The sequence below is a fragment of the Stegostoma tigrinum genome, chromosome 11 (genome assembly GCF_030684315.1).
Source record: "Stegostoma tigrinum isolate sSteTig4 chromosome 11, sSteTig4.hap1, whole genome shotgun sequence".
Classification (NCBI taxonomy): Eukaryota; Metazoa; Chordata; class Chondrichthyes; order Orectolobiformes; family Stegostomatidae; genus Stegostoma; species Stegostoma tigrinum.
This window is the reverse complement of record NC_081364.1, coordinates 3803470-3828611: the sequence shown is the minus strand read 5'-3', so window position 1 is coordinate 3828611 and position 25142 is coordinate 3803470. Positions and strand designations below refer to the sequence as shown.

At 52.1% G+C, this 25142-nt stretch overlaps 1 protein-coding gene across 1 annotated transcript in view; it reads left to right on the top strand.

Moving 5' to 3' along the window:
• The window catches only part of LOC125460155 (uncharacterized), a 47577-nt gene extending 24301 nt beyond the window's left edge, over positions 1 to 23276 (top strand). The window contains exons 8-16 of the mRNA XM_059649667.1: positions 516 to 568; positions 2765 to 2925; positions 9864 to 9951; positions 10826 to 10845; positions 15607 to 15645; positions 16043 to 16185; positions 18747 to 18969; positions 19835 to 20039; positions 23209 to 23276. Coding sequence (XP_059505650.1) covers positions 516 to 568; positions 2765 to 2925; positions 9864 to 9951; positions 10826 to 10845; positions 15607 to 15645; positions 16043 to 16185; positions 18747 to 18969; positions 19835 to 20021 — 914 coding nt within the window. The 3' untranslated portion in view covers positions 20022 to 20039; positions 23209 to 23276. The remainder of the gene's footprint in view (positions 1 to 515; positions 569 to 2764; positions 2926 to 9863; positions 9952 to 10825; positions 10846 to 15606; positions 15646 to 16042; positions 16186 to 18746; positions 18970 to 19834; positions 20040 to 23208) is intronic.
• The last annotated feature ends 1866 nt before the right edge of the window (positions 23277 to 25142 follow it).

Below are 25142 nucleotides of genomic sequence, written 5' to 3'. Positions count from 1 at the left end.
AGGACTCCTGGAAGGTTACCATAAGTGTATCCTATCTCTGTGGCTACTTCGTTTGTTATTCAAGGATGCACAAAGTCCAGGGGTGTGCCAGTCTTTAGTCTGAGTAATTACCCTCACAATTTTTCTCAAAGTGATATTTGTTGTGTTTCTTACCAGTTCTACTCTTCAGTAACTGTGGAATGATATTTGCTTCTTCTCCAAAGAAGACCCGACACAAAATGTTTCTTCAATTGTTCAACCATTTTTTGGAGCTGCATGATTTTTATCCCCAGCCTCATTCCAGAAGAAACCTGTGTTCACTTTGTCCTCACTCCTGCTTTTTAAAATATTGAACAAAGCTCTTGCTGTGCAGCTTGATATTGCTTGAAAGTGTACTCACAAAGTTTAACTTCTCTTGGAAAAGTTTATTTTGCCTGGTATGCTGGACTGAAAGTTATTCAGGACTGCACTAGATAGCTCGCTGGGGAGTCCGTCTTCATGAAACAATTTGTTCTCATCTGCTTTCTCTATGACAGGTTTGAAGCCTGATAGATTTATTCAGCAAATAAAAAAGAAGGGCAAGAAAAAGGTACATGATATTCCGGCAACAAATAATGGGCATTGTCCATGATCTCTCTATTTGTGGGCAGGGGCAGACATTTCCAAAAGATGTACACTGGCTCCACTCTGAATGTGGGCATTGTGGTTTCAAACTGTACTCCTAATTTGTAAACATATAATCTAATTGGCACACCCAGTGTTAAACTGAGGGAGCACTGCACCGCTGGAGGGTCAGTGCTGAGGGAGTACCGCACTGTCAGAGGGTCAGTGCTGAGGGAGTGCCGCACTGTCGGAGGGTCAGTGCTGAGGGAGTGCCACACTGTCAGAGGGTCAGTGCTGAGGGAGTGCCACACTGTCAGAGGGTCAGTGCTGAGGGAGTGCTGCACTGTCGGAGGGTCAGTGCTGAGGGAGTGCCGCACTGTCGGAAGGTCAGTGCTGAGGGAGCGCCGCACTGTCGGAGGGTCAGTGCTGAGGGAGCGCTGCAGTGTCGGAGGGTCAGTGCTGAGGGAGTGCTGCACTGTCGGAGGGTCAGTGTTGAGGGAGCGCTGCACTGTCGGAGGGTCAGTGCTGAGGGAGTGTCACTCTGTCGGACGATCAGTTCTAGGGAGTGCCATATTGTCAGAGGGTCAGTTCTGTGGGAGACCCGCACTGTCGGAGGATCAGTACTGAGGAAGAGCCACACTGTCGGACGATCAGTGCTGAGGGAGTGCCGCACTGTCGGAGGGTCAGTGCTGAGGGAGCACTGCACTGTCGGAAGGTCAGTGCTGAGGGAGTGCCGCACTGTCGGAGGGTCAGTGCTGAGGGAGTGCCGCACTGTCGGAGGGTCAGTGCTGAGGGAGCGCCGCACTGTCGGAGGGTCAGTGCTGAGGGAGCGCCGCACTGTCGGAGGGTCAGTGCTGAGGGAGAGCCGCACTGTCAGAGGGTCGGTGCTGAGGGATGGCGCTCTGTCGGTGGGTCAGTGCTGAGGGAGCGCCGCACTGTCGGAGGGTCAGTGCTGAGGGAGTGGGCACTGTCAGAGGGTCAGTGCTGAGGGAGTACCGCACTGTCGGTGGGTCAGTGCTGAGGGAGCGCCGCACTGTTGGAGAGTCAGTGCTGAGGGAGCGCCGCACTGTCGGAGGGTCAGTACTGATGGAGCGCTGCACTGTCGGAGGGCTAGTGCTTAGGGAGTGGCGCACAGTCGGAGGGTCAGAACTGAGGGAGCGCTGCACTGTTGGTGGGTCAGTACTGAGGGAGCCCCGCACTGTCGGCGGGTCAGTGGTGAGGGAGCGCCGTACTGTCGGAGGGTCAGTACTGAGGGAGCGCCGCACTGTTGGAGGGTCAGTACTGAGGGAGTGCGGCACTGTCGGAGGGTCAGTGCTGAGGGAGTGCCGCACTGTCGGAGGGTCAGTGCTGAGGGAGCACTGCACTGTCGGAAGGTCAGTGCTGAGGGAGTGCCGCACTGTCGGAGGGTCAGTGCTGAGGGAGCGCCGCACTGTCGGAGGGTCAGTGCTGAGGGAGTGCCGCACTGTCGGAGGGTCAGTTCTGAGTGAGCGCCGCACTGTCGGAGGGTCAGTGCTGAGGGAGTGCCGCACAGTTGGAAAATTAGCGCTGATGGATTGCCCCCCATTCCTCCCCCTCACTCCTGCCTTTGTCTCCCATCCCTCAGTCCCACTCTAGCTTCACCAAAACAGCTTCCAACCCACGACCACTTCCATCTAGAAGGACATGGGCAGCAGATACATGGGAACACCACCCCCTGCAAGCTCCCCTCCAAGCCCCTCCCCATCCTGACTTGGAAATATATCCCCGTTCCCCCACTGTCACTGGGTCAGAATCCTGGAATTCCCTCCCTCAGGGCATTGTGGGTCAACCTACAGCACACGGACTGCAGCGGTTCAAGCATGCAGCTCACCTCGACCTTCTCAGGGGGCAACTGGGGACCGGGCCATAAATACTGGGCCCAGCCAGTGATGCACATGTCCTATAAGTGTATAAAAACAAAATTGCCCATTCCCCCTCTGCCCTGTGCAGTGTGACGTGGGGTAGATCCAGCTTGGAGGGAAGGCATCATCTCATATTTACTCACGCCCTCTTCCCTTCGTCTATCTCATGAAACATTTCTCGATGGATTTGGCAGGACAGAATAAAATGGGGCTGTGTCAGCTTGGTTTTGGATTGATTTTAGGCAGAAAGCACTCCATGAGTGGAAAGTTTCAGAGTTTTTTCATTCCTACATTGTGTGCAGCATACTGCAGTGGACCAGCCGATCATCCTGGACATCTACAAGAGCAAGGAAACTCTCCACAGGACGCACCGAAGGAAGCAAAACATAAGCTCCAGTTCCAGGATCTCACTACCCCGTTTTTCGAAGGTAATGCGAGTGGGGCACCTGGTCAAGGCCCCAGTGTGAGGATCACAGTTCAGTGTATGGCCCATGGTATTTATTAACCAGGTTCTCCTGGGCCAGGGCCACATTATCATGTTCAGTTTGGTCAATACCACAATTCTCGCTGAGCTGACACCTGGGTTCTCACCACTTCCAGTGTCCCCTCCCCTCTCCCCTTGCGTTCCCTCCCCGGTCCCCTCGTGTTCCCTTCTCACACTGTGTTCTCTCCCCTCTCCAGTTGTGTTCCCTCCCCTGGTGTGTTTCTGTTCACACACGGCCAATGCACAGGGATACCACTGAGCCTTGGCCTGCCTTTCTGGCATCCAGCGCTGATGAGCAAAGGTTGGGAAGCTGATGGCATTTGTTTTGTGTTTCTTGACTTCCGACCCTGTCCCTCTCCATGGCCACCTGAGCCAGATCAGTGTTTGCCACCTCAGAGTGACCTTTAAACCTGAGATGAGCTTGCAAGTACTGACCTTTGGCATGTCTAAGACCATCTATTTCTGGGCCTGAAGATGAGAATCTCGACACCAACCCCATCCACCAAACCCCCGACCCAAACACTCAGCTCAGCTACTGCTGAAACACTCAGCTGTTTCTTTGTGAACTTGGGGTTTCTCAATTCTTAAGTTCGAGCTCATCCATCGGAACAGGAGCAGGCCATTCGGCCCCTTGGGCCTGTTCCATCATTCAATAGGACCATGGCTGATCCAACATTCCTCACTGCCACTGTACTGTCCTTTCCCCATAATTCTTGATTCCCTGACTGATCAAGACTGTCTCTACCTCAACATTAAATAGACACAAGGACTCTCCCCCCACAGCTCTCTGCGGCAAGGTCTTCCAAAGGCTCACAACCTTCTGAGAGAAGAAGTTCCTCCCCATCTCAGTCTTAAATTGGTGCCCTTTTATTCTGAGATTATACGTTTCGGCCTTAGAGCCTCTGATGAGGGGAAACATCCTCTCAACACTTGCCCTGACAAAACAGAAATTGTTGGAAAAGCTCAGCAGGTCTGGCAGCATCTGTGAAGGAGAAAACAGAGTTAACGTTTCGGGTCCAGTGACCCTTCCTCAGAACCGGACCTGAAACATTAACTCTGATTTCTCTTCACAGGTGCTGCCAGACCTGGTGAGCTTTTCCAGCAATTTCCGTTTCTGTTCTTGATTTACAGCATCCTCAGTTCTTTTGGTTTTTTATTTTTTTATTTACCCTGACAAGCCCGTTCAGAATCTGATATGTTTCAATGAGGTCACCTCTCATTCTGCTAAACTCCATTCAGCTCCTATTTTGTAGCCCTTCCCGATTGCACCTGTGCTCACTGACCAGCACTGACTCCCGTTGTATTGGTGCTGAGGTGATGATGTAGAAATACCGACCTTACCCACATGCTCGCTAGTTGTGGGTGGAGTGACAGTGTGAAGCAGATTTCAGACTGAGCCTGCCATGTTTAGCAACTGCTCAATTTTAAAATTTAGATCCTCTGGGCTTCTGTAACATTCTCCAGGACTGCTGCGCTCCAACGTCTCTGTTCCTATTTGGTTCTGGCCCCTTTGTCTTTCTCAGTTATAATCACTCCACCATTGATGGGCGTGCCTTCAGCTGCCTCTGGAATTCCTGCCATAAACCTCTCTGATCCTCCAGCCCTTCCCTCTCATATAGCCACAGAGTCCTGCAGCATGGAGACAGGCCCTTTGACCCAAACTGGCCCATGCTGACCGAAATGTCCATCCACGCTGAGCCCATTTCCCTGGCCCATATCCTTCTAAACTTTTCCTGTCCATATATTTATTAAAATGCCTTTTAAATGTTGTTAATGTACCCACTTCAACCACTTCCCCTGGCAGCTCATTCCAGATGTGTACCACCCTCTGTGTAAAATGTTGCCCCTCAGGTTCCCATGTATTCTTTCCCCTCTCACCTTACTGCAGTCTCGTCCTCGATGCTCCGACCCTGAGAAAAAGACTGAGTGCATTCACCCTGTCCATGCCTCTCATGGTCTTATACACATCTGGTAGAAAACCCCTCCCCCCACCCCACTCCAGTCTCCTATGCTCTAAAGAAAAAAGTTCTAGCTTGTCCAACCTCTCCCTATAACTCTACACCTTGAGTCCTGGCAACATTCTTCTAAATCTCCTCTGCACTCTTTCCAGTTTAAGAACATCCTTCCTATAGCAAGGAGACCAAAACTGAACACAACACTCCAAGTGCAGCCTCTCCAATGTCCTGTACAAATGCAACATAACTTCCCAACTTCTGTACTCAATGCCCTGACTGATGAAGGCCAGTGTGCCAAATGCTTCTTCACTGCCCTGTCTACCTGTGACTCCACTTTCAGAGAACTGTGCACCTGAACTCCAAGATCCCTCTGTTCCACTACACTCCTCAAGGCCCTAACATTCACCATGAAACTCCTACCTTGATTTGACTTTCCAAAATGTAACACCTCACACTTATTTATATTAAATTCCATTTTCCACTTCCCCAGCTGATCAAAATCCTGCTACAATTTCTGATAACCTTCCTCACTGTCCACGATACCGCCTATTTTAGTGTCTCCCGCAAACTTACTGATCATGCCTTGTACGTTCTCATCCAAATCATTGACATAGATAACAAACAGCAATGGGCCCAGCACCGAGCCCTGAGGCACACCACTAGTCACAGGCCTCCAGTCAGACAAGCATTCCTCCACTATTACTCTCTGCTTCCCACCAACAAGACAATTGTGTAGCCAATTTGCCAGCTTTCCCTGGATTCCTTGTGTCCATGGTCACCTGATTCCATGGTCACCTTCTGACCATGTGGAACTTTATCAACGGGCTTACCGAAATCCATGTAGACTACATCTACCACCCTCCCCTCATCAGCCTTGCTGGTCACTTCATCAAAGAACTCTAACGAAAAGTCCTCCTTCTAAAACACACCCTAAAACCTTGGAGCAAGCTGGGAACACATTACAGAGTATCCCCTTAAATGACTAAGAGTTAAGTTCACGAAAGGGTCTTGGGGGGTGTTTCCCCACATATTCATTGATACTGTTATTAGGGGTGGCACAGTGCCTCAGTGATTAGCACTGCAGCCTCACAGCATCAGGGACCTGGGCTCGATTCCACCCTCGGGTGACTGTCTGTGTGGAGTTTGCACATCCTCCCCGTGGCTGTGTGGGTTTCCTCCGGGTGCTCCGGTTTCCTCCCACAGCCCAAAGATGTGCAGGTTAGGTAAATTGGCCATGCTAAATTGCCCGTAGTGTTCAGGGGTGTGTTGGTTAGGTGAGTTATAGGGGGATGGGTCTGGGTGGGATGCTCTGAGGGTTGGTGTGGACTTGTTGGGCCGAAGGGCCTGTTTGCACACTGTGATTCTGTGATGTATGATATATAAATGCAGTTTGTTGTAGACTCACTAAAGACATTTGTTTCACTCCACAGAAATCCAGTAAAGTCCCATCAGAGGCAGGTGAGCAGAGGCAAGTCACCTTTAGCCATACCTTGTCTGTCCAACTGTTTTACTCTCTCTTTGGGCTCTAACAGCACTTGTTGTTCACTTCTCCCTGAACCCCACACCACCCCATGTTTTGTCCAAAGAAACATCCTTTTTCAGCTACCATCAGTACCGAGAAAGGATCGTCAGACCCGAAACGTTAACTCTAATTTCTCTCCACAGATACTGCCAGGCCTGCTGAGCTTTCCCAGCAATTTCTGTTTTGCTTTCAGATTTCCAGCATCCGCAGTTCGTTCAGGTTTTTGTTTTGTTTGGTGGACAGTTTGTTTGGTCCCGGTGCAGTCTCTGCTCAGACAGGGCAAGCTGCAGTATGTTTGAGAACATACATGAGAAACTCAAACTGTTTTCCACTTCAGTCAAAGTCTAATTTCCTGCAGTGCCACAATGATGCCACCCGAAGGTTGCAGGAACAGCAACTCATATTCCGCCTGGGAACCCTGCAGCCCAATGGTATCAATGTGGACTTCACCAGTTTCAAAATCTCCCCTTCCCCAACTGCATCCCTAAACCAGCCCAGTTCGTCCCCTCCCCCACTGCACCACACAACCAGCCCAGCTCTTCCCCCCCACCCACTGCATCCCAAAACCAGTCCAACCTGTCTCCGCCTCCCTAACCTGTTCTTCCTCTCACCCATCCCTTCCTCCCACCCCAAGCCGCACCCCCATCTACCTACTAACCTCATCCCACCTCCTTGACCTGTCCGTCTTCCCTGGACTGACCTATCCCCTCCCTACCTCCCCACCGATACTCTCTCCACCTATCTTCTTTTCTCTCCATCTTCGGTCCACCTCCCCCTCTCTCCCTATTTATTCCAGAACCCTCACCCCATCCCCCTCTCTGATGAAGGGTCTAGGCCCGAAACGTCAGCTTTTGTGCTCCTGAGATGCTGCTTGGCCTGCTGTATTCATCCAGCCTCACATTTTGTTGTCTCATTTAGGGAGATTGTGCAGCAGGGAATGGGGCTGTGATACCTCCCACAGGCTGAACAGTGTAGAGGGAGCTTTATTCTGTATTTAACCCTGTGCTGCCCCTGTCCTGGGAGGATTTGATGAGGTCACTGCAGAGGAAGCTTTACACTGTATTTAACCCTGTGCTGCCCCTGCCCTGGGAGTATTTAAGGAGAACAGTATAGAGGGAGTTTTACTCAGTATCTAACCCCATGCTGTCCCAGTCCCTGGGAGTGTTTGATGGGGGACAGTGTAGAGAAACCTTTACTCTGTATCTAGCCTGTGCTGTCCCTGTCCTGGGAATGTTTGATTGTGAGGGGGGTGTGCGGGACAGTGCGGGTTTGTGCACTTTTCGCTTGGGTCAGCGTTTTGGAGGTGAAATGTTGTAGACTAAGACAGGAGCAAATATCTGAAATTGTGACCTTTTTAATAAGTCTCCCTGTTAAACCTGATCCTGGCACCAACAGACTGAAGCAGTGATTATGCCCTGGGTCACCTGGAGCAGTGAGTCTCTGCATGGACTGTTTGGAATCTGAGGAATGCTGAGGGATTGACAATTCGCACAAGCCCCTATCCCTTCACCCAAACTACCACACTGTTTCCCAAAGCCATTCCATCGCAGTGGGCAGCTGCTGCCCAGCAGTGCACAAACAATTCTGCTTAGCAACGATTTTGGGAGATAACTATCGATCAGGGTACCAAAATAAAGTCTCGCGAATGCTGGAAGTCTGAAACAAAAACAGAAGTTTGGTGGAGAAACTCAGCAGGTTTGGGAGCATCTGTCAGGAGAGAAACAGAGTGAACATTTTGGGTCCGGTGATCCTGAAAGCAGCTGGGAAGGGACGATATTTCTGCTGAAGCTGGTGGTTATAGCATGAGGGACGGGTGGAGACAGAGCCCAAAGACAGACAGAGAAAGAGAGAGAGAGAGAGAGATATGAAAGATTTAGAAGGGACCTAAGGGGCTACTTTTTCACACAGAGGCTGGTATGTGTATGGAATAAACTGCCAGAGGAAGTGGTGGAGGCTGGTACAACATTTAAAAGGCATCTAGATGGGTACATGGATAGGAAGGGTTTAGGGGGATATGGGCCAAATGCTGATTAATTTAGGATATCTGGTTGGCATGGACAAGTTAAACCGAAGGTGCAGTACAGCTCTGTGACTCTATGTGTGGGCAGACAATAAAAGGCCAGGACAGAAGAGAAACTAGAATGCAGTCTCAGGATAAGAAGCAGTTTGTAAGAACATAAGAAATAAGAGTGGGAGTAGACCATTCGGCCCATCGAGCCTGCTCTGCCACTCAATAAGATCATGGTTGATCGTTTCATGGGCTCAGCTCCACTTACTCTCCTGCTCACCGTCACCCTTAATTCCTTTACTGATTAAAAAAACCTATCTCTCTTTGCCGTAAAAACATTCAACGAGGCAGCTTCACTGGGCAGGGAATTCCACAGATTCACAACCCTTTGGGTGAAGAAGTTCCTCCTCAACTCAGTCCTAAATCTGCTCCCACTCTATTTTGAAGCTTATGCCCCCTAGTTCTGGTTTCATTCATCAGTGGAAACAACCTCCCTGCTTCTATCTTATCTATTCCCTTCATAATTTTATACGTTTCTGTAAGACACCCCACCCACCGTCCATTCTTGTAAATTCCAATGAATAAAGTCCAGGTGTACTCAATCTCTCCTCCACGAGCTAACCCTTTTAATTCTGGAATGAATCAAGTGAACCTTCTCTGCACCTCCTCCAGTGTCAGTACATCCTTTCTCGAGTAAGGAGACCAATACTGTACACAGTACTCCAGGTGTGGTCTCACCAGGTCCCTACACAGGACAAGATCAGGTGTGGTTAAAAAACATGGAAGGATGGAATCAGGCTCTAACTTTATGCAACTCGATGTTGAGCTGTAGAGAGGCTTCAGGGTCCCCAAGCAGAAAATAAGGAGTTGTTCTTCTAGACTCAGTGGTGTGTTGGAGTGGCAGCCAACTGGAAGCTCAGAGTCATTTTTTACAGACAGAACACAAATGTTCTGTGAAGCAAATGCCTAGTCTGCATTTTGTGAAGAGGAGACACAGGGGAGAATTCTCATACTGTTCTGGCTGGAAGATCTTTTAGATCTAGTTATAGATTTAATGTCCCATTGAATTGATGGCACAGCAAAAATGTTGCAGTGCTCCCGCAATGTTGGGCACTGTTTCCAACAGACACTACTCCGAACCCTGGCTGATATCTGCCTTGATGATCATTTACTATTTTGTACCTTGGTTTGCTCTGAGTGAGTGTATCTACACCGCACAGGAGCTGCCTCTTACTGCCTCATAGGTTGGATTGATGAGTGTTTCCTGCTTGCAGGCAGAACTTAATAAATTCTCAGAGGACAGTTTTTGAAAAGAGCAGGGCAGTGGAATTAATTGGACACCTCATTCAAAGAGATAGTACAGGGGCAGTGGGCAGAATGGCCTCTCGCTTTGCTCTAAGATCGTCTTGCCTCTGGTGTACACATCCACTAGGAAGCTGAGCAACATTGCGTTCTGTTTCTCCTCCCTATATGCAGAGATAGGCATTTCAAGCCTACACCTGGAACATGAGCATCAGAAGGTAAGCAGCAAACTTACATCACTCTCCGAAACAAAAGAAAAATGGGAGGGATGCTGGAAGTAAGGAATAAAATCACAAATACTCGGAGAAACCAGCAGCAACTCCAGAGACAGAGAGACGGGCAGGGTTAATGTTTGGGTTAGGGATGACTCTTTCAGAGCCATTCAGTGACTGAGAGGATTCGGTATGAGAGAATGTGACAGCAAGAACGGTGTTTAACAGGACCTTAACTGGACAATGTAGAGGAAGCTTTACTCTGTATCTAACCCCGTGCTGCCCCTGTCCTGGGAGTGTTTGATGGGGGACAGTGTAGAAGGAGCTTTACTCTGTATCTAACCCTGTGCTGCCCCTGTCCTGGGAGTGTTTGATGGGGGACAGTGTAGAGAGAGCTTTACTCTGCATCTAACCCCGTGCTGCCCCTATCCCTGGGAGTGTTTGATGGGGGACAGTGTAGATTGAGCTTTACTCTGTATCTAACCCCGTGCTGCCCCTGTCCCTGGGAGTGTTTCATGGGGGACAGTGTAGAGGGAGCTTTACTCTGTATCTAACCCCATGCTGTCCCTGTCCTGGGAGTGTTCGATGAGGGGGGGGGACAATGTAGAGGGAGCTTTACTCTGTATCTAACCCCGTGCTGCCCCTATCCCTGGGAGTGTTTGATGGGGGACAGTGTAGAGGGAGCTTTACTCTGTATCTAACCCCATGCTGTCCCTGTCCTGGGATTGTTCGATGAGGGAGTACAATGTAGAGGGAGCTTTACTCTGTATCTAACCCCGTGCTGCCCCTGTCCCTGGGAGTGTTTGAAAGGGTTGGGTATAAAAAGGTGATGACGTTTAATGTGAACTGATTGTGTAAATGTTTTTTCTGCTTTCCATAGCAACAGGGAGGGCGACATCGGTGAGTATGAGAAGCCACACTGATTTTGCATTCGGAAAGCATTGCAACTGCGGAATACTTTAGAGACACTGAAATACCTGCCAAAACTGCTCTCCTTGTTGGGATGTTGATATGTTAGCTGTAAAATTCTGCACAGCAAGCTCCCACGAGCAGTGACATGATTATGGTCAAGAATCTGATTCAGTGCTGATAATGGAGTGATGCAGACACAGGGACGGAGGTCCATGGGTCCTGTTGCATCTAACTGAGTGGACAGACCCTTAAAGTTCCCAGGCAAAAATGAGCAGCTTTGGCATTTTCTCCCTATCCTTTTGTTTTATTCATTCACAGGATGAGGACAAGGCAGTGTTTATCGCCCATCCCTACTTGCCCAGAGGGCAGTTAAGTGTCAAACACATTGTTGTGGGCTGGAGTCACATGTAGGTCAGACCAGGTAAAGGTGGCAGTTTCCTTCCCTCAAGGACATCAGTGAACCAGATGGGTTTTTCCACAACAAAGTGTAGAGCTGGATGAACACAGCAGGCCAAGCAGCATCTCAGGAGCACAAAAGCTGATGTTTCGGGCCTAGACCCTTCATCAGAAAAGGGGGATGGGGAGAGGGTTCTGAAGAAGGGCGGCACGGTGGCTCAGTGGTTAGCACTGCAGCCTCACAGCGCCAGGGACCCGGGTTCGATTCCAGCCTCGGGCAACGTCTGTGTGGAGTTTGCACATTCTTCCTGTGTCTGCGTCGGTTTCCTCCGGGTGCTCCGGTTCCCTCCCACAGTCCAAAGATGTGCAGGCTGGGTGGATTGGCCATGCTAAATCGCCCGTAGTGTTCAGGGATGTGTGGGTTACAGGGGGGTGGGACTGCGTGGGATGCTGCAACGGGTGGTGTGGACTTGTTGGGCCAAAGGGCCTGTTTCCACACTGTAGGGAATCTAATCTAAATAAATAGGGAGAGAGGGGGAGGCGGATCGAAGATGGATAGAGTAGAAGATAGGTGGAGAGGAGACAGGCAAGTTTCAAGGATGAAGAGATTACAAGAGAGTTGCGAGATCCCCCAAGGTTTGTCGAGAGGGAGGAGGGTAACTTCTTCATGTTAGGCATCCCTGGAAGAGACTGCGCAGTGGGGTTAAAATTGTGATCAGAGATAATGGGAACTGCAGATACTAGAGAATCTGAGATAACAAGGTGTGGAGCTGGATATCCACCACTTGGCAATTAGACTCCCTATTCCAGATATTTTATCAAATTCAAGTTCCACCATCTGCCGTGGTGGGATTCAAACCTGGGTCCCCAGAACGTGAGCTGGGACTCAGGATTAAACACAGCAGTGGCAATAATGCTAGGCCATCGGCTCCCACTAATGAACGGGATTTCCCCCCCAACCCTCAGAGTCTGACAATGCCAGTAGAATCAATGGCTGTTCTGGCACAGACATTGGCCATTTGGCCCATTGTCCCCCAATTGCCCCATCGCCCCCCAATTGCCCCATCCTAGATCCCTGTCCTGCTCACACTCTGTGTCGTACTGCTGTTATGCAGCTGATTAGTAAAGACCACGGGACCATCAGAAATAGGAACAGGAGTAGTCCATTCGATCCCTCGAGCCTGCTCTGCCAATCAACAGGATCGTGGCTGATCCAACATTCCTCATGCCTTCCTACCCTTTCCTTCTAATCCTTCATTCCCCGACTGATCACCAATCTAACGATCTCAGCCTTAATCAATATACACAACATCGCTGCCTCTACATGTCTGTGATGAGGAATTCCAAAGACTCTCAGCCCCTCTGAGAGGAGAAATTTCTCCTCATCTCAGTCTCAGATTAATGCCCCTTTATTCTGGTCTTAGAGTCTCTAATGAGGTCCAACTTCCTCTCTTTACTTACCCTGTCAAGGTAAGCAGGCACCAGGCCGTGAGAAGGAGCCTGATGGATGATAGAATGAACCGCAGTAAAAGCCACAATGGGACAGGCACCTTTGTGAGCTGTGTCTCCTTCCTGACTTCTATTCCCAGTCAATTGTCCGATTATTTGATGGGAATGAATGGGCTTCAGTTACTGATAGCCTACAGCAGGTGGCAGAGTTCTCAAACAGATGGTAGCCCTGCATTGGCTGTGCTGTGTGGCTGGTGAAGAGACAGGGGTTGCTATTCGGCGATGGTTGGTAGCACATGAAGCAAAGTTTTAGCAACAGAAACAAACAGCTGGCCCAGCCACAAATACAGAGAGATAGTTGCTTCCAGAAAGCACTGTGACAGCAGTGATCACAGAACCATACAATGCACACAACACCCTGAGGGACATACCATCAGACCCCAACATGGTCATTAACCAATTAAACGTTGGATTTAAGTCAGTTGCAACTGCAATAAAATGTGTAGCACGCAATCTCAGCTCAACAAGATCCCGCAAATAGCAACAAGATACAGACATTTTCCCTTTCAGTTGCGATCTGAGGAACAAAACCCCACAATCCCCACAACCACTGGTTTTAGAAATTATTGCAAGTTACTCACACCTCAGGAGGCACAGAGCCCTTGTTCAATGTTTCATCGAGAACACAGTGATGCACTCCTTCAGTACTGACCCTCCATCAGTGCGGCGCTCCCTCAGCACTGACCCTCTGACAGTGCCCACTCGCTCAGCACTGACCCTCCGACAGTGCGGCGCTCCCTCAGCACTGACCCTCCGAGAGTGCGGCGCTCACTCAGTACTGACCCTCTGACAGAGCAGCACTCCCTCAGCACTGACCCTCCCACAGTGTGGCGCTCCCTCAGTACTGACCCTCCGACAGTGCGGCGCTCCCTCAGCACTGACCCTCTGACAGTGCTCACTCCCTCAGTACTGACCCTCCGTCAGTGCGGCGCTCCCTCAGCACTGACCCTCTGACAGTGCCCACTCCCTCAGCACTGACCCTCTGACAGTGCCCACTCGCTCAGCACTGACCCTCCGACAGTGCGGCGCTCCCTCAGCACTGACCCTCCGAGAGTGCGGCACTCACTCAGTACTGACCCTCTGACAGAGCAGCACTCCCTCAGCACTGACCCTCCCACAGTGTGGCGCTCCCTCAGTACTGACCCTCCGACAGTGCGGCGCTCCCTCAGCACTGACCCTCTGACAGTGCCCACTCCCTCAGTACTGACCCTCCGACAGTGCGGTGCTTCCTCAGTACTGACCCTCTGACAGTGCGGCACTCCCTCAGCACTGACCCTCCGACAGTGCGGCCCTCCCTCAGCACTGACCCTCCGACAGTGCGGCGCTCCCTCAGCACTGACCCTCTGACAGTGCGGCGCTCCCTCAGTACTGACCCTCCGACAGTGCGGTGCTTCCTCAGTACTGACCCTCCGACAGTGCGGTGCTCCCTCAGTACTGACCCTCTGACAGTGCCCACTCCCTCAGTACTGACCCTCCGACAGTGCGGCACTCCCTCAGCACTGACCGTCCGACAGTGCGGCGCTCCCTCAGTACTGACCCTCCGACAGTGCGGCGCTCCCTCAGCACTGACCGTCCGATAGTGCGGCGCTCCCTCAGCACTGAGCCTCCGACAGTACGGCAATCCCTCAGCACTGACCCTCTGACAGTGCGGCACTCCCTCAGCACTGACCCTCCGACAGTGCGGCAATCCCTCAGCACTGACCCTCTGACAGTGCGGCACTCCCTCAGCACTGACCCTCCGACAGTGCCCACTCCCTCAGGACTGAAACTCTGACAGTGCGGCGCTCCCTCAGTACTGACCCTCCGACAGTGCGGCGCTCCCTCAGCACTGACCGTCCGACAGTGCGGCGCTCCCTCAGTACTGACCCTCCGATAGTGCGGCGCTCCCTCAGCACTGACCGTCCGACAGTGCGGCGCTCCCTCAGCACTGACCCTCCAACAGTGCGGCGCTCCCTCAGCACTGACCGTCCGACAGTGCGGCACTCCCTCAGCACTGACCCTCCGATAGTGCGGCGCTCCCTCAGCACTGACCCTCCGACAGTGCGGCACTCCCTCAGCACTGACCCTCCGATAGTGCGGCGCTCCCTCAGCACTGAGCCTCCGACAGTGCGGCGCTCCCTCAGTACTGACCGTCCGACAGTGCGGCACTCCCTCAGCACTGACCCTCCGACAGTGCGGCGCTCCCTCAGTACTGACCCTCCGATAGTGCGGCACTCCCTCAGCACTGACCCTCCGACAGTGCGGCGCTCCCTCAGCACTGACCCTCCGACAGTGCGGCGCTCCCTCAGCACTGACCCTCTGACAGTGCGGCACTCCCTCAGCACTGACCCTCTGACAGTGCGGCACTCCCTCAGCACTGACCCTCCACAGTGCGGCACTCCCTCAGCACTGACCCTCCGACAGTGCGGCGCTCCCTCAGCACTGACCCTCCGACAGTGCGGCACTCCCTCAGCGCTGACCCTCTGACAGTGCGGCACTCCCTCAGCACTGACCCTCCGACAGTGCGGCACTCCCTCAGTGCTGACCCTCTGACAGTGCGGCACTCCCTCAGCACCTTGAGGTGAGGGATGGGCTGTGCCTCAGTGACAGTCTGGAGAAGCGCACGAGAAGCAGGTTCAGGCCATTCGGCTCCTTGTGACAGCTTGACTGTTCGTTGAGATTGTTGATGACGTAGAGCCTCTACTCCAGCTGCAACGCTGTCCGCAAATACCTCACCTCCCAAAATTCTGGAACTTACTCAACGTGCGGTATTCCCCAGCTTTCTGCAATCCGGGTTCACTGAGATGTAGCTGAGAAATAGCTGCACACGTTATTTGGATTAAATTTCTCTCCTTATACCAACAGATCATCCATATCAGACTGGATCGACTCAGAGTTACAGAGGTAATTGAACTCCAGCCCAGCTGGAGGAGGTGATCATGGGATGGGTGCAGGTGGAGGATGAGAAAGCCCCCTCCCTCTTCGTGAGAAGTGTTGAGGTTGTTACCTGAGCTTGTGAACAGCTCCTCTGACAGTGCTGCCGTCCCGCTGCCCTGCACCCAGCTGCCTTTTTCCTGAGTCTGTGCTGTTGCACCGAATCCCACTGTGTCCTCACTCCGAGCTGTTAGAGGGCAGAGCCCACCAGAGGGGTACCAGAGCAGGAGTGGGCATTGGGAGATAAGGGGGTGAGGTGGGAGGATGGCAGAGTGGGATGAAGAGGAATGCAGCAAAATGTAAAGGAAAAGCTGACGAGTGAGAGCGTGAGTGAAGGTGATCTGTTTGAAACTGTCTGCACCGACAGGAGGGAAGCGCAGAAACTGGCGAGGATAAAGCGTGAGGCTATGAATGAAGAGCGGCGCCGGCTGCAGGAGCTGGAACGGACCGAGCGACAGCGCAGACTGGCGCGACATGAGATCTGCAACCATCCACAAGCTGTTCTCCAAGGTCAGCAGCAGCTCCCTCCCTCCCCCTGCTTCCTCATTCCCTCCCTCCCCGCCTCCTCCATCCCTCCCTCCCCCTGCGTCCTCAATCCCTCCCTTCCTTGCCTCCTCCGTCCCTCCCTCCCCGCCTCTCCGTCCCTCCCTCCCCCATCTCCTCATTCCCTCCCTCCCCATCTCCTCATTCCCTCCCTCCCTCGCCTCCTCCATCCCTCCCCATCTCCTCATTCCCTCCCTCCCTCGCCTCCTCCATCCCTCCCCATCTCCACATTCCCTCCCTCCCTCGCCTCCTCCATCCCCCCTCCCCCTGCCTCCTCCATCCCTCCCTCCCCCATCTCCTCAGTCCCTCCCTCCCCATCTCCTCATTCCCTCCCTCCCCATCTCCTCATTCCCTCCCTCCCCCTGCCTCCTCCATCCCTCCCTCCCCCTGCCTCCTCCATCCCTCCCTCCCCTGCTTCCTCATTCCCTCCCTCCCCCTGCTTCCTCATTCCCTCCCTCCCCCTGCCTCCTCCATCCCTCCCTTCCCCTGCTTCCTCATTCCCTCCCTTCCCCGCTTCCTCATTCCCTTGCCTCCTCCATCCCTCCCTCCCCCTGCGTCCTCATTCCCTCCCTTCCTTGCCTCCTCCATCCCTCGCTCCCCCGCCTCCTCCATCCCTCCCTCCCCCATCTCCTCAGTCCCTCCCTTCCCATCTCCTCATTCCCTCCCTCCCTCCCCCAATTCTTCATCCCTCCCTCGCCTCCATCCCTCCCTCCCCGCTTCCTCATCCCTCCCTCCCTCACCTCCTCCATCTCTCCCTCCCCCACCTCCTCGTTCCCTCCCTCCCCTTCCCTCCTCATTCCCTCCCTCCCTTTCTCTCCACAATCCCTCCCACCCCCTGCCTCCCTCAATCTCCCTCCCTCAGTCTCCCTGTCTCACTAGCACATTCCCTTCCTGCACCGCTTCTCCCTCTGTATCTCTCTCTCATCTGGTCTCTCAGTCTCACTCACTCCTCTCTCTCCAACATATTGCCACCAGCGCTCTCACCTGTTTCCCCCTCTCTCCCCTATTCCTCTCTTCATTTTCTACCACACTCTCTTCTTCACGCCCCATCTCTGTAACCCCCTCCAGCCCCTCCACCCCTCCCTATCTCTGTAACCTCCTCCAGCCCCTACACCCCCTCCCTATCTCTGTAACCCCCTCCCACCCCTACACCCCCTCCCTATCACTGTAACCCCCTCCAGCCCCTCCATCCCTCCTTATCTCTGTAACCTCCTCCAGCCCCTACACCCCCTCCCTATCTCTGTAGCCCCCCAACCCCTATACCCCTCCCTATCTCTGTAACCCCCTCCAACCCCTACACCCCCTCCCTATCTCTGTAACCCCCTCCAACACCTACACCCCCTCCCTATCTCTGTAACCCCCTCCCTATCTCTGTAACCCCCTCCCTATCTCTGTTACCCCCCAACCCCTATACCCCTCCCTATCTCTGTCAACCCCTCCAGCCCCTACACCTCCTGTCTATCCCTCCTCTTTTCTAATTCTGGCTGTTGGAGCCTTGCCAGTGCTCATCATTCAACTGTTGGTCGCGTCCTCCAACTCTAACATCCCCTCCACTGCCTCTCTGTTCCTTCTAGTCTGACTCTTGCCCCTGGTCATCTGTCTCTAAATGTCTTCAGTGGGTCTCATTGTACATGAGGAAAGCTGCAGGAATAGGCCATTCAGCCCATCAAACCTGTTCTGGTTTTGAAGGGTTACAGTGCTTAACCTCGAATGTCCTGTATTTTCTGGTTGGCTGAAACCCTTTCAGATTCCATCTTAAATCTGCTCAGGACATGACCCATCTTAGACTGAGAATCTCACTAACACACTGCTGTCTGAGTACGGAGATTTGTCCCTGTCATGGCCCTGCATGGACCTCCTTGTCCTGACTCTGGTCCAGACTCCCCACACAGGAGATTGACAGTGATTTCCCAGTTAGGGAAATGTTGGGCTCATGAGATGCAAGGCAATAATGGAGTTTGAATGGAAGAACAGAATCCCTACAGTGTGGAAACAGGCTCTTTGGTCCAACAAGTCCACACCGACCCTCAGATCATCCCACCCAGACCCATCCCCCAATCTACACATCCCTGAACGCTACGGGCAATTTAGCATGGCCAATCCACCTAACCTGCACATCTTTGGACTGTGGGAGGAAACCGGAGCATCCGGAGGAAACCCACGCAGACAGTCACCCAAGGGTGGAATCGCATCTGGTCCTTGGCACAGGGATTTATTGTTAGAGCTGTACAGAACATGGTCATGTTTTAAGACCTGTGCTCCCACATGGAAAGGCCCCCACTGTCTAATTCCTCACCAGAGGTTGTGGGGGGAGCGGGATGAGTCTCGAAACAATTTGCAAAATGAGAAAAGGGAGCACTTTGGGAATACACTGGGCAGAACTGATTCCCCGACAGGCCCTCAGCATGTCAAACATTTAGTTTGGTAGCATTCCTGCAGAGCAGCTTGATGGGTGGTGGAGCTATGAAAATGCACAGTAGTGTTGTTGTTGTGTGTCTGACTTGTGCATACTTTTATTTTGCTGGCAGTCAGCGACGTTCAGGCCCGCCAACCCAGCCACCCCATAGTCCGGAGCAGGCCCCCCCAGCGTCCTCCCAGCCGCCCACCAGGGAAGCCATTCTACCCGAAGCTGCTTCTGCTCCCCCCTCCAGCCCAGACCACGGCGCCACTGACCGGAGCGATGACTATCAAACCAGCGGCAATGCCAACCAGCACCCCCAGACCCACCCTGCCCGATGACCCTCGGCAGCGGTCAGTCCCCATGGGAGGGGGAATGGGGTGGGGAAGGGAGTGTGGCAGGGCTATGGGCTGCGGGAGGGGAGTGGGGAGAGGGAAGTGGGAAAGGGGCAAGTGGGGGGGGCATGGAGGTAGGGGTGGAGGGGAAGTGTGGGCAGGGATAGAGGTGTGTGGGGATTGGGAACTTGGGGAGGGCCGCGAGAGGGAGGTTAAATAGACGTGGGGAAGGTGGAAGGGGAGTGAGGGAGGTTTGAGGAGTGACAGAGGGATTGGGTGGGAGTGAATTTGAGGGGGAGATCGTTCTGGGTATCAAACAGGAAAGAGGGGTTAGTGAGTGCGGAAGCGGAGATGAGGGTGAGGGAGAAATGGCTGTGAAGAGCAGGGCAGGGGAAGGAGTGAGAGGGGGCACAGAGAGTGGGAACACAGAGAGAGTGTGGGGGAGTAGGGGATTGTGAGGTGGGCCAGTATAGGGGTGTATGGAATGTGGGGTGTGGGATTGTGGATGTGGGGGGTGTGGTGTGGGGGTTGGGGGAGGGGGAGTGTGGGGGAATGTGTGGGGGAGGGGAGTGTGGGGGATACGGTGTGGGGGATGGTACTGTGGGGGGAGTGTGTGGGGGAGTGAGGAGTGTGGAGGTAGTGTGTGGTGTGAGGGTGGACAGTGTGTGGTGTCGAGGAGTGTGTGGGGGAAGGGGATGTGTGGTGCGGGGGAGCGTGTGGGAGAGGGGAATGTGTGGGGAAGGGGAGTTTGTGTGTGAGTGTGTGGTGTGGGGGAGCATGTCGGGCAGTGTGTGGTGGGTGGGGAAATGTGGGGTGGGAGTGAGGTGGGGGAAGGGATTGTTGATGCCCCTAGAGGCTGATAATGTTAATGTCTGATCCCCAGCATGTTTGTCATCGTGAGAGAGACCTACGCCCCACCAAAGATCCCTGTCCCAACACCCCTGGAGGAGCGGCTGCTGAAGGAACGATTTCCAAACTACAAGATTCCTTTTGTGAAGCACAGCCCCAGGCTGGTCGAGAGGAAGGTCTACACCCCATTCCTGGATTCCATCTGTATCCCTGACAAATGATGAACTGACCTGAGGAAGGTCAGATTACTGCTTACGGTGTTAAGTCCATTCCAGTCCCTCCATAGCCTCCTCCAGCTCGATAACTCTCCAAGATCCCCAACACTCTTTCAATTCCCGTCTCTTGGCCATTCCCAACTCTTACCACTCCATCATTGGTGGCCAGTCTTCAGCTCCCTGAGCCCGTGGTTCTGGAATTTCCTCTCTAAGCCTCTCTACCTCAGTCTGTATCTCTGCTCTGTTTTCTTTTGGTAACTTTGATACATCCTTCCTGACCTCACATGCTCTAACCAACAGTGCTGTGCCACAAGGCCTTTTGAAGGTCTACGTTTATAGTGCCTACTACAATACTCCACCCTCTCAGTTATTGCTTCAAAGATTTCAATGAGATTGGTGAGGGGTGGTGTCCTTGTTTTGCTAAATTGCTGTTAGGGCCTGATTCCATTCCCTTCCCTACACTCAACATTAAATGAATTGATCTTTAATTTCCTGAACTTGTTCTATCTCCCTTTTCAGCTGTTGACATAACATCAGTTGATTGTCATGATTCCCGGTTCTGTTGTAAATGTGTAATTTAGCCTCTGTTACCTCTTCCATTTCCATGTTTAACACGGTGAATCTTCACAATCTGATCATAGGTTACACACCAGAGGTTCTCATGAGGCACCAGAGGAGCAGGAAGGTCGAGGTTTCGGGTCGGGACCCTTCTTCAGGAATGTGGGAGGGGGAAGTGGGCTCTGAAATAAATAGAGAGAGGAGGGAAGGGGCTGGGGAAGGTAGGTGGGATGGTGATAGGTGAGTGCAGGTAGTCAATGGAGGGGATTTGCTCGGCTCCCCTGTATCTGCCCCACCTTTCCCACTGAGCAATCTCGCCTACCTTCCCCAGCCCCAAGCCTCCTCCCTCTATTTATTTCAGAGCCCACTTCCCCCTCCCCCATTTCTGAAGAAGGGTCCCGACACAAAGCATCAGCTTTCCAGCTGCTCTGACGCTGCCTGGCCTGCTGTGTTCCCCCAGCTCCACACTGTGTTATGCCTGACTCCAGCATCAGCAGTTCTCGCTATCTCTGAGGGGTTTTGGTGCTCTGTAATGTGGTGTCATTCTCTGTTGAAAAGATGGCAAGTGATGCCCTTTTAAATGGGTGCCGGTGATTAAGTGCAGATTCCACGCAACCTCAGATCAAACTTTAAAACCAGACTAAAATCCAATCCCGGATGCTGATGAAGGATCCTGATCCTGCGGAGCTTGAACATTCCAGTGGGACACAATGTGATCCCTCACCAGGAACCCATAAGACTGTCAGAAACAGGAACAGGATTAAACTCTTCAGCCCCTGCTCTGCCATTCGATAGGATCGTGGCTGATCCAACATTCCTCATGTTGACTTTCCTGCCCTTCTCCTGCAACTTTTGATCAAGAATCTATCCTCTCTCAGCCTTAAATATACACAATACCTCTGTCCTACAGGAGTTCTAAAGACTCACAGCCCTCTGAAAGGAGAAATTCCTCCCCATCTCTGTCTTGAATTAGTGCCCCTTTATTCTGAGACTGTGCCCTCTGGCCCTAGACTCTCCCATGAGGGGGAACATCCTCTCAGCCATGACCCTGTCAAGCCCCTTAAGAATCTGCTATGTTTCAGTGAGATCACTTCCTGTTCTTCTAAACTCCAGTGAATAGAGTCCCTACCTGTCTAAGACAATCCCTCCATACCTGGGATCATCCTTGTCAGATAACAAGGTGTGGAGCTGGATGAACACAGCAGGCCAAGCAGCATCAGAGGAGCAGGAAAGCTGATGTTTCGCGTCTGGACCCTTCTTCAGAAATTTCTGAAACATCAGCCTTCCTGCTCCTCTGATGCTGCTTGGCCTGCTGTGTCCATCCAGCTCTACACCTTGTTATCTCAGATTCTCCAGCATCGGCAGCACCTACTATCTCTCGTCATCCTCATGAGCCTTCTCTGAGCTGCCTCCAAATGAAATGAAATCTTTTCCTTAAGTAATCCTCTTGACTGGGCCGTGCCCTGTCCAGGCCTCTGGGGTGTTAATTTTTTGTCATTTCACGGCTCCCGGGTGCTGTAAATGTCAGCGTTCGCTCCGCAGCCGCACATTCCTTCAAGAAGGTGAAGGGCAGCCCTTGTCGAGGGGACATCTGAGTGTCTTGTTTGGCCTTGTCCAAAGAGTCACCCAGGGTGGGCCCTGGAGTTACGTGTGGGCCAGAATGGGTAAGGATGGCACATTTCCCTTCCCTGAAGGCCGTGAGTGGATTCGTTTCATGGGCATCATGATCGATATTGGTTTTTTAATCCAAATTTATTTTAAAGTATGGAGTCGAAGCTCTCCAGCTGCTGGTGTGGAGTTTGAACACTTATCCCTAAATCACAAGTGCAGGTTTGAAACCCAGTATTGACAATTGTTACACTGCGGATGGAGGACATTTGGCCCATTGTGCCTTGGTTCTATCCTCTAGCACCAATCTCCTGCCTTTCCCCTATGTCCCTGCTGAGTTTTCCATTTTCATAGAATCCCTACAGTGTGGAAACAGGCCCTTCGGCCCAACAAGTCCACACTGAACCCTGCAGCATCCCGCCTAGACCTATCCCCCTATAACCCACCTAATCTACACCTCCCTTAACACTACGGGCAATTTAGCATGGCCAATCCACCCTAACCTGCACATCCTTAGATTGTGGGAGGAAACCGGAGCACCCGGAGGAAACCGACGCAGACACAGGAAGAATGTACAAACTCCACACAGACAGTTACCCGAGGCTGGAATCGAACCCGGGTCCCTGGTGCTGTGAGGCTGCAGTGCTAACCACTGAGCCACCGTGTCTGCACAACATTTCTAGCCAAATAACCATCCAATGTCCCTCTGGGATGCCTCAGTTGAGCCTTTCTTCCCTACATTTCCAGGCAGCGTATTCTGTACCCTCACTACTTACCGGATGAGAATGTTTTTTTAATCATGTCTCCCTTCCTGATGTATCCTCCACTACCTACCTGTCGAGCCGTGCTAACACTTCCTTCGCTCTATGTCCCTTCTGCAAGAGATAAAGAACCCAATCCCATTGACCTCCTGATGCTATCGTCTCCAGCAGCTTTCAGATGTGAGGGTGTGAAAGGAAGGGAATTAACCGGACTGTGGCTTTGCACAAAACCCAAGTTCAACTCAAATACACCTTTTGTTTTTCAGCTTCCTTCCAGCTTGAGAGAAATTCAGTTTCGGAAAATCAACCAGTGAATGTTACATCTATTAAACAGAAGAAATAAAAGAGAATTTTATTGTGTCCTTCAGACAGTCATTCTTTTGGAAATGTTGAAATGGTGCTCATAATCCCAAAGATGCTTTCTTGCTACTGGCAGCCAGATTCGAAAACTCCCAAATATTTGTCAAGTGTAAATCAGCCTCTGCTCTTTTAAACTGAGAGTAAAACTCCGCTGACACTGTCCCCATCAAGCATTCCCAGGACAGGGACAGCATTGGGTTAGATACAGACTACAGCTCCCTCTACACCGTCTCCATCAAACTCTGTGCCTCACTGTCTTGCTCTGTACCTCACTGTCTTGGTCTATACCTCACTGTCTCACTCTGTTCCTCACTGTCTCACTCTGTACCTCACTGTCTCACTCTGTTCCTCACTGTCTTGCTCTGTACCTCACTGTCTCGGTCTATACCTCACTGTCTCACTCTGTTCCTCACTGTCACACTCTGTACCTCACTGTCTTTGTCTATACCTCACTGTCTCACTCTGTTCCTCACTGTCACACTCTGTACCTCACCGTCTCACTCTGTTCCTCACTGTCACACTCTGTACCTCACTGTCCCACTCTGTACCTCACCGTCACACTCTGTACCTCACCATCACGCTCAGCACCTCACTGTCACGCTCAGTACCTCACCGTCACGCTCTGTACCTCACCATCACGCTCAGCACCTCACCGTCACGCTCAGTACCTCTCTCCCTGTCATGTTTCTCGCAGTCGTGTCATGGTTACCCTACACCAAGACCATATCTGAACTGACCACTGGACTCCTACGACGATGGGGCATGACAGTGACACACAAACACACATCAACCCTAACTCGAACCACAGACCCCGTACTTACTATGGATAGAACCAACATCATATAATCACTCGTCTCAATCCACATGGATAAGGAGAATCACCAGTTGGACTGGGGAACCTGGGACAGACCAAGCAGAGACAAGCACGGGAATTCCGAGAGGCCTGGTTTTCCAACAAGAAGACCATCAACAAACACGTAGAACCAGTCCCTATAAATATACCACTGTGAAGGAAGACTGGAAGTGAGGACATCCAGCTGAATGGACCCCAGGGTTTAAGTACCAGGCGGGAAAACACAACGGTGCTTCATCGGAGGCTGCACTGAGGATGTTACCCAGCAGGGTAATGGAATGTCTGCGGAACAACAAGCCAGCTCCGTGAGCCAACCAACCATTCGCTCAGAACCATACTGTACGCTGAGCCATGGCAAAGACGCCAAGCACAGTGGTAAAGAAGGCAGACTGTCAAATAGGAGCCTCATGGATTATCCATGAACTAGGCCATCAGCAATTGGAGGGGCTCAATGGTTATCACTGCTGCCTCACAGCACCAGGGACGTGGGTTCGATTCCACTCTCGGATGACCGTGCAGAGCTTGCATGTTCTCTGTGTGGGCTTATTCCCAATGCTCTGGTTTCCTCCTGCAGGCTAGCTGGGTCAGCCATGGGGAAAGCATGGTGGGATGATGTTCAGAGGGTCAGTGTGGGCTTGTTGGGCTGAATGGCCTGCTTCCCCACTGTAGCATTCTATTTAAAAAATGGTCAATTATAGTACTGTGTTTATATGCCTGTGTCTGGAGCCTTGTGTATATGTAAGAAGGTGGAAAATGATCATCTCACTCTGGGCTAGTTTGTTGCCGCTGATGACAGGCCTAATGCTTGTGGCCAACAGGCAACGGAAAACTATTAAAGTTTCCTACTGTTTGTGGTGGATTAGAAACACTGACATCAGCCCAGTTATTGTCAGAAACCAACAGTGTTAGAGACAGGTGTATCTGCTACAACTTTCACAAGCCCAGTGCATCCCAAAGACTTTCTGAGCCAGTAAGGATCTGTTCAAG